The 10,178-nt window shown below is 40.5% G+C and overlaps 1 protein-coding gene across 1 annotated transcript; it reads left to right on the forward strand.

Moving 5' to 3' along the window:
* Positions 1 to 3,097: 3,097 nt before the first annotated feature.
* Positions 3,098 to 6,554, forward strand: LOC106561868 (forkhead box protein B1). Its single transcript, XM_014126137.3, has one exon. The coding sequence runs from the start codon at positions 4,385 to 4,387 to the stop codon at positions 5,303 to 5,305; it is 921 nt and encodes a 306-aa protein (XP_013981612.1). The 5' UTR covers positions 3,098 to 4,384; the 3' UTR covers positions 5,306 to 6,554.
* The last annotated feature ends 3,624 nt before the right edge of the window (positions 6,555 to 10,178 follow it).

Genomic DNA, 10,178 nt, shown 5'->3' on the forward strand with positions numbered 1-10,178 from the left:
ACTCTGACAGAGCTCTACAGTTCCTCTCTGGAGATGGGAGAACCTTCCAGAAGGACAACCATCTCTGCACCACTCCACTATTCAGTCCTTTATGGTAGAGTGACCAGACGGAAGCCACTGCTCAGTAAAAAGCACATGTGAGCATGCTTGGAGTTAGCCAAAAGGCACCTAAAGACTCTCAGACCATAAGAAACAAGATTCTCTGGTCTGAAGAAACCAAGATTGAACTCTTTGGCCTGAATGCCAAGCGTCACATCTGGAGGAAACCTGGCATCATCCCAACGGTGAAGAATTGTGGTGGCAGCATCATGCTGTGGGGATGTTTTTCAGCGGCAGGGACTGGGAGACTAGTCAGGATCGAGGGAAAGATGAATGGAGCAAAGTACAGAGATATCCTTGATGAAAACCTGCTCCATACTGGGGCAAATGTTCACCTTCCAACAGGACAATGACCCTAAGCACACAGCCAAGACAACACAGGAGTGGCTTCGGGACAAGTCTCTGAATGTCCTTGAGTGGCCCAGTCAGAGCCTGGACTTGAACCTGATCGAACATCTCTGGAGAGACCTGAAAATAGCTGTGCAGCAACACTCCCCATCCAACCTGACAGAGCTTGAGAGGATCTGCAGAGAAGACTGGGAGAAACTCCCCAAATAAAATAAAATAAAATTGTATTTGTCACATGCGCCAAATACAGCAGGTGTAGACCTTACAGTGAAACGCTTAAAGGTGTGCCAAGCTTGTAGCGTCATACCCAAGAAGACTCGATGCTGTAATCGCTGCCAAAGGTGCTTCAACAAAGTACTGAGTAAAGGGTCAGAATATTTATTTACAGGTGACATTTCAGTTTTTATTTTTATAAATTAGCAAAAAATTCTGGAAACCTGTTTTTGCTTTGTTATTATGGAGTATTGTGTGTAGGTTAATGTTGGGAAAAAAAAACAATTTAATAAACTTTAGAAAAAGGCTGTAACTTAGAAAATGTGGAAAAAGTCAAGGGGTCTGAATACTTTCCGAAGGCACTGTAAATACTGTTTTACTGTTTTATACAGCGGTTGGGTCTAACCTTGGATGTTGATTGGTTAAAATAGCATTCCAGCGGGTGTCTATTCCACAAGTTACCACCTGCTAAAGCAGTGATGTTAAAATAACTATTGACTGTTCCATCTCACTGCACAGTCCACTGTCACATCAGCCCAGCCAGCTAATGTATAAACTTCATCTCCACTATAAAAAGCATCTAGACATTATCTCACAATTCTTTTAGACTAGCATTTGGTTTTCAACAGCAGAGATTTGTATATTTCCTTGCTGTCTGACTCACCAACATTTGCAACATTGTTTCAGTATGGAAATTTGATCTCCAGCTGTTCCATTGTAATGAAGGTGTTGGGAATCAGGATGAGACAGACAGGTAGGCAGCTTTTCTCAGCCAGTCGAAATCATGAATCAGCTGGCATCATTTTTATGGATATATATATACATCCAAGGAATGTCACAGAAAACAGGTCAAACTAAACAAAATGCAGCTAGTTTGCAGTCTTTCCAGCTTCAGTTTGAAGTGATTGTGTTAGGTCTGTTGTTGGCTAGCTACTCTGAACAACAGTGTCCTGACTACAGAGCACATTTTCTATGGCAGGCAAAATCGTGACTCATTAGCTCATTGTTATGGATATATTCAAATAAATGTCACAAAAAAACTGCATAAACAAATGCAAATGCAGCTACTTTGCTGTTATTCTGGCTGCGCTGTTTGACCTGACTGTAAGTTAGCCGTAGTTGGCTAGCTAGCAAGCAAGGGATAAGAATGTTGCCAGCCAGTATGGCAATATAACATTTAGAATGAACGACTGGGTCGCATCTCTAGATACAGAACAATAATACTTAAAGACTGGGTCGCATCTCTGGCAACCGAACCGATAGAACAAACAACCAGCTGGCTTGGGTAGCAACCTTTGATTTGTGTCGGGACTATATGTCGTGGAACCCATACAAAAAAAGATTGCAGTTTTGAAACTGCAGTAAAAGTTCTGTAACTGCAGTCGACTGTGGTATTTTGGAAGCAGTTGTACTGCAGTTGAAGTGCAGTTATACTGCACTCTAACTGCAGTTATACTGCAGTGTACTGCAATTATTGTGCACTCTGACTGCAATCTTTTTTGTAAGGGGAAGGATGAAATAATATGAATAAATTCATTAAAATGTTTTATTTGAACATGTTGGTAACCAGTTGTATAATAGTGATAATGCCGGAGAAGCCGGTGTTTGGAGGATATATTGGCAGGTTTGCCGGCCCTGGACGAGCCAATATATCCTCCAAACACCGGCTTCTCCGGCATTATCACCTAAATAATGGACCCTCTGGACCCAGGGCGTTCCGAGGGTCACGGGCAGTTGGGACACTTTAAGAAATGTCTGTTGAAAAGCCTGAAAACCAGACTCCTTTCTGCCTAACACCAATAGAGGAATGACAAGTTAAAAGAATCTCTTCATGAGGAATAAAAGCCCATGGAAATAAAAAGATGCTTCCATGCGCAGCGTGGATCTGACTTCCTGCAGCCTATTTTGTTCAGACAGGGATTGTGTGGCAACCAAGGAAACCCTAACCCCTTTGGTTGGTCTGCTTACTTTATTTTCTGTTTTGTAAATATTTAACAACTTGGAGAAGATCTCATCTTTTATAGCTGTAGTTTCCTCAAGCTCCTGATATCTCTCTGAGAGTAGGCCCATAGCTGTTACTATAGTCTCCTCCCATAGCAGATTCTATTGCTAATCCGTCAGCCTGCAATGGCCTGTATTGTGGATTTATGGAGGCTCATTAGCATAAATTATGACCAAATCCGCGTGGGCATGTGTGGTCCCTGGCATTGGGAACCCGCCAAGCGGAAAGTTGCTCCATGGTGAGCCTGGCAAAAAGTTTGAATGGCCAGGGCTGAAAATAGGCTTGCATTTGGTTTTCACATTCATATAATTCACTTATGGATATTTTATAGTTTTCAACCCCAGAGACTTTATTTGCATTTCTGAAGTACTTTTCAAATTTGTTTTACATAAACACAAAAGACTCACTGGCCTTCATGAAGTTTCATAGACCACACTATACCCTTATGTCCTGGATAAGCAGGGAAAGATAATACGTGTTGAGGCTGGTTCAAGTTTCATACCATTGGAGGTTTCTTAATTAATTGCCATAAATCAATCAAGATGGTTATTTTTTGTTTCAGGGAATAATTATTGTGTTGGTCTACTATAGCATATTGTGCTGGTGATTTTAATTATAGTGCATTTAATAGCAATAAAATAAAGTGTGTCTACGAATTTTAAAAGACGATTTTCCTGTTTGATTATGGGTGAAACTATTGACAGTTTAACGTAAAGCTTATTTAGCAGCTTTACACACCAATGCAGTCGACTTTATGCACCTGTCTGAATGTGTTAAATCCCGGTTATCAGGATTGGAAAGGATCAGGTGAATAAAGCTGTTCATTCACACGACTCACACACAGGCTGCCGACTGAATGCATAGACTAACATAAATAGAACACACGACTTCAAATTGTAGTAGAACATTTTGCTTTGTAAAGACCATAATGTGGTCATTCATCAGATTCGATATTTTTTTTCATCCAAAGCGACATACATACATTTCAACATTGACAGTGGCATACAAAACAAAGACAAAACAAAACACTAACAGTGATTTCCGATAAACAAATCACTAACGGTGATCTCCTATAAGGTAATGTCATGACAGCAAACAACCTAATACACACTAATAATACAAAACACAATGGAAGTGTCAGCCAATTTCCATGTCAAACATCCCATAGCTCAGTAGCTCCAAATGTACTGTGAATTTACGGCTTTAAACCCCCTGCAGAAAGGTTAGCGCATATACACTCTTAGCTATCGAGTGCCATCACTGTTCAATTCCGTTTACCGAGCCTTTTTACCCTTTGCTCGGTCTTCAGATGGAAAGGATTTCCATTGGCCCAAGGTGTCCATGTAAATAGGTGTCAATGAAAGCGGATTATGCCTTTCTCCGCGAGGAGCCCCCTCTTCCCTGGGTGGTTGTCATGTGATATGTAGAGGTGGCACATTAGTGGAGCTGCTCTGGGGGGGGTCTATTATATGGCTGTCACCACAGTCAACTATCACACGGCAGAAAAGGGAGGACATGGAAGTATAGCTGCTACTTAGCTCATCTCAACTCAACTTATATCAGTTAAACTTTTACTGCGGTAGGCTACTACTCACGTGTTTTGTATTTTACGCATGCAGAATATTTATTTTTCATGCAGAGTTCTGAGAAGTTTTCATCACGAAGCTAAACTAAGCGGAACGAGTTGTTTGAAGTAAAGTGTTGTGAAAGAATACTGTCAGGATGCCCCGACCAGGGAGGAATACGTACAGCGACCAGAAACCTCCCTATTCCTACATCTCCCTCACCGCCATGGCCATCCAGTCCTGCCCGGAGAAGATGCTCCCTCTCAGCGAGATCTACAAGTTCATCATGGACAGGTTCCCTTACTACAGAGAGAACACCCAGCGGTGGCAGAACTCCTTACGACACAACCTGTCCTTCAACGACTGTTTCATCAAGATCCCGCGGCGTCCGGACCAGCCCGGGAAGGGTAGTTTCTGGGCTCTGCACCCCAGCTGCGGGGACATGTTCGAGAACGGGAGCTTCTTGCGGCGCCGTAAACGGTTCAAGGTGATGATGATGATGGCGCAGGAGCACCTGGCTCAGTCCAAGCAGTCTGACGCAGCCCATTATCTCAGGCTCAATGCCCTGGCTGCCACCAGCACACACCTCCCTCAGATGTCCAGCTATAACTTGGGAGTGTCACAGCCATCAACTTTTAAACACCCATTTGCTATAGAGAACATCATCGCCAGAGAGTACAAGGTTCCCGGGAGTCTGGCGTTCTCCACCATGCAGTCAATGTCTGCAGGCTACCCGCTGCACAACCAGCTGACTGCGGCCTGGCCTCACATGTACAACACTATGGTGGACTCTGTTTCTCCTATCTCTGTGAGCGGTAACTACGTGGCCTACCGCATGCCCCTTAAATCTCTGTGTCACGGAGGACAGACCCTACCCGCCATTCCGGTGCCCATCAAACCCAACCCGACCACGGTAGGTCTCTCGGCGGGGCTGACGCCCCACACATCCGCCTTCCTTTCGAACTCTCCCCAATCTCTGAGCCCCACCTCCCCGCAGACAGACACCAGCCAAAGCAGCCCCCCCACTCCCAGGGAGACTCACACCAACCCGACACTGCAGTCCGTGGCAGTGCACTAACATTAAGAACTGTGCAGAACTCTTTATAAACTACACCAGCAGGCTCAAACCAAATCCAACGTTTATTTTGACTCTTGCCGTGACATCTTGGGCGGAGAATAACTATAATTAATTAAGGCAAGAGACTTCCGTGCTGCAGTGTATTTTGATGTCGGTGTTTTGCTTTGAATGCTAATTGTCTTCTAACATGGTTCCAGCAGAGATATAGTGAAATATTGCTGTTCAACTTAAAAGGTATTCGTTGTGTCAGTTTTATCAGTGTGTTTTGTAAATTAGTGAGGCAATGCAAACAGCGGCTCAGCGGCGCATGAAAGAGATTTACTTTTATTTATTTCTGCTAATGTGTAAAAATAACAAAGAGAATTGTGATTTTTTTTCAATCTTAAAAAATAGTAATGGGAACTATAGGGTCTTTACTAAATGCAAAATAAATATGTGAATAAAAGTGAATAATTGCAAATAAGTTGATATGAAAATGTTGTAAAATACACTTTTTAGTTAAATGTTTTAGATATCTATTTTGCAGGAGCTGTTCTGTGAAGCGTGTAATGTAAAGCCATTTAAAACCATGGTGACATACATGTGATTAAATGCTGTAACTGTTGACTTTTCTATGTTAAAGGAACAGCATGCTAAACCCTAACTACAAGTTGTTTTTCTGCCAGCATATGTGTTTTTGAAAAGTGTTCATATAGTCTGCAATGAATTATAAACTTGGTCATGGAAATATTTTCTTATTAAAATGGTGTAAAAATGATAATGGTTGGTGTATTCTGTGTAAATAGTGTAAACATTATAATGGTTGGTGTATTCTGTGTAAATAGTGTAAACATTATAATGGTTGGTGTATTGTGTGTAAATAGTGTAAACATTATAATGGTTGGTGTATTCTGTGTAAATAGTGTAAACATTATAATGGTTGGTGTATTCTGTGTAAATAGTGTAAACATTATAATGGTTGGTGTATTCTGTGTAAATAGTGTAAACATTATAATGGTTGGTGTATTCTGTGTAAATAGTGTAAACATTATAATGGTTGGTGTATTCTGTGTAAATAGTGTAAACATTATATTGGTTGGTGTATTGTGTGTAAATAGTGTAAACATTATAATGGTTGGTGTATTCTGTGTAAATAGTGTAAATAATATAATAATGATGTATTCTGTTAACAGCTGAAATAATGCTGTCATCATGCACTTACTGATTTACAACTGGGAAAGCTTCCAGACAGATATCATTATGGCATGATGATGATGATGATTATTATTATATATAAACAACAATACAACTTTTCGATTTCAATATGACTCTTCACTTTCTAATATTTACTTTATTTCCATTACAAATATATACAAATCTAACAAATATATTTCCATTACAAATATAAAGTAAATCAAATAATGTTTACATAATCATGAATATAGCTCAATATGGTATGTTGCTGTGTATTTGAGTGTCTAGACCTGAGTACAGAACGCGGGGTACAGTGTATAGGCTACACCAGAACCCTCGTCGCGCCGCTCCCACAGGAGCAGTCAGAACAGAACCGTGGAACTGCTGAATCAGAATCATAATGCGGGTGATTAGAATGCATGGAGGTACTGCCGTAGTCACAGCGCAGACAACCGGCCTCATTCATTCAGCTACACAGTAATAGACCCTCAATAAATGAAGCAACACACATTGACACGGAGATGGAATACAATTACATTAGGCTATATAACACCGTGAGATTTGCTTCTGACTTCCAAAACATATCGACAATGAACAGAGTAGGTCTAGCACATTATAAAAATCGTAATTATCATATAAGAAAGGTTAACATTCAATGCAGTTTTTATGTTTTGCATTGAAAAAAACTGCTAACCATTTTGCACAAGTTAATTTGAATTGGACTTGTTTAAGCCATATATTACATAGCTGACATTGATCGTGTGGATAGCCCAATAAGTCATTTTTTTAAATTAATTTACAGTCAACGAAATGTATCTCTGCATGTGCATTTTTTCACAATGCAATAATCACAGGCGACTAAAATATTGTTTATCTCTATTTATTTAATTGTTTCTTATGTATTTTTGTATAATCCTAAATAGCCTATTTATATATCCACGTGTGTAGTTGGCCTTAAGTGTGCTACATTGATAGCTTATATGTTTAATTGTATTTTTATTTATATTAAAATGCATTCATTCAGTGTCAGTGACATCAGGTGCTGTGAAAGAAATAGCCCATCTCGGCGCATTAAACAAATACTTTAGAATTCTGTCACTTTCTCCAATTGACTAGATCAAATACCGCCTTCTAGCCACTTCATTCTCTCCATTCACTCAATAGAAAGAGCAAAGAATTGCAAACTTCGACTGGGCCACCAATGTAGATTTAGCCTTTTTTCGAGTAGACAAAAAGACTGATTTCTCACAAACACATTGCTGACTGGGGAACTGGGAAACGGGCTCAGAGACCCCTTTGGAATTTAAATCCACCCCTCCCCTCCTCCTGACCCTGTTTGCCCAACAGTGCTCTGGTTTTCCCGTTCTTGCATTGTGTGTATTGTATTAATGTTTACTCCGGGTGATTAAAACACAAGTGGTGAATTTCTAGCTTCAAGTTTGGAGACTATACATTATTTTCGTTCATCATTAAATGAATAATCTATTCAGCCTTTATATTGACTTCTGCATGCTGCTGCCAATTCTCTTTATCCAGGCCAGTCAATTCACTACCAGCTTTTCTCCGCTACTATTCTACAGTGAGGGAAAAAGTATTTGATCCCCTGCTGATTTTGTACTTTTGCCCACTGACAAAGAAATGATCAGTCTATCATTTTAATGGTAGGTTTATTTGAACAGTGAGAGACAGAATAACAAAATGTTATAAATTGATTTGTATTTTAATGAGGGAAATAAGTATTTGACCCCCTCTCAATCAGAAAGATTTTTGGCTCCCACGTGTCTTTTATACAGGTAACGAGCTGAGATTAGGAGCACACTCTTAAAGGGAGTGCTCCTAATCTCAGTTTGTTACCTGTATAAAAGACACCTGTCCACAGAAGCAATCAATCAATCAATCAGATTCCAAACTCTCCACCATGGCCAAGACCAAAGAGCTCTCCAAGGATGTCAGGGACAAGATTGTAGACCTACACAAGGCTGGAATGGGCTACAAGACCATCGCCAAGCAGCTTGGTGAGAAGGTGACAACAGTTGGTGCGATTATTCACAGATGGAAGAAACACAAAAGAACTGTCAACCTCCCTCAGCCTGGGGCTCCATGCAAGATCTCACCTCGTGGAGTTGCAATGATCATGAGAACGGTGAGGAATCAGCCCAGAACTACATGGGAGGATCTTGTCAATGATCTCAAGGCAGTTGGGACCATAGTCACCAAGAAAACAATTGGTAACACACTACGCCGTGAAGGACTGAAATCCTGCAGCGCCCGCAAGGTCCCCCTGCTCAAGAAAGCACATATATATGCAGGGGCGAAAATTTGATATCAACTTTGGAGGGGACAATTACATAAAATTTTCTCAAGAGCAATTCCTGAGGGGGACACCAAAAGTAGTGCTGTAACACATAGCCTACGTTTAATATGGTAAATGTATATTGAGGAACCAAAGAAATAAGGTGTTTGCCGTACTCCTAACTACCGGTACCCAAAACTACACAACTAATCACAACAGCAATACCATTGCCTTTAACAAATCTTAGTTCAGTCACCAGTTTAAGTTGAGAGTGGGGGTATCCATGGCATTTTCCAATTATGTTCCTATTTTACAAGTAAAAAAAATTGAGAACCTTTCATAATGTTGCCAAACAAAGACTCAACAAACTTACCTGAGACTCCCTGTCTCTGCCAGTCTGTCCCTGCATATCTGTCCCCAACTCTGCTGTCTGTGTGCCATCTGTTGCCTGCTCTGCCTAATGACATCATTGTGAAACATTTCCATTAGAATTTCATTTCTTTCTTATGAACATTTTATCAACTAGTCTTTGAGATATTAGGCTACTAGGGTTCTTACTTTGCGTTTTGGTGTACTGAAAAATACTCTGATGTTCGTCTTTTTTCTGCCATTTTTCTGCCATTTTTCTACCTGGTTGGCTACACACACACAGTATGTAGGTTATTTACAGTAGGAGATGGGCTTCTATCATCTTATCTTCTATCATTCTATATGGGCTTCGATCTAAAAGGTAACTAGCAAATGTGAAACGGATTGCAGTGACAAGAGTTGACAGCTGTATGAGTTCACCATTTACACAACATATGCTGCAACCTTTTGTAATTTTAATCGTTTGTTTCATATTGGCTGGCTTCCAACAAAAGCTGAATTTGCAAAGCTAGCGAGCACCAATTCAGTGGTGTTTGCTATAATCTTTGCTACCCGGGTTAAATAAAGGTGAAATAAAATATATAAATAAAAGTTCCCTTGCGACAATTTAGCTTTTGCAACGAGACCATTAAATATATTTAAAACAATGGTAGAAGAGAGTGTAGTTCTGTTCAGTTTATCGCTAATCTTATCACAGGGACTTTGAAGCACTAACTTACATGCATGCTGATCTTGGAATAAATTGACGATAGCAAAGATTCCATCTTTGACGACGCCACATAAATGGAATAGGTACTAGCTAGCTTAATAGTTCATATTTGCGCGCTAGCTCTGCATATTCAGCTAGTGTGTGTGTGCGCGATTGACTGGATTAACCTCACGTCAGTTACGTTCATTGAATGCCTTTCAGACAGTAGATACGACCTCTACGTTACCTAGCAAGCTAAGGAACTGGCAGTGGATCAAACCATTGTGAGGCAAAGGGTGGGGGGGTCGCAATCTTTTGAAACTTAAAAACGCGCTATTTAGTGTCTATAA

Source organism: Salmo salar, chromosome 10 (genome assembly GCF_965601325.2).
Source record: "Salmo salar chromosome 10, fSalSal1, whole genome shotgun sequence".
NCBI classification, from domain to species: Eukaryota; Metazoa; Chordata; class Actinopteri; order Salmoniformes; family Salmonidae; genus Salmo; species Salmo salar.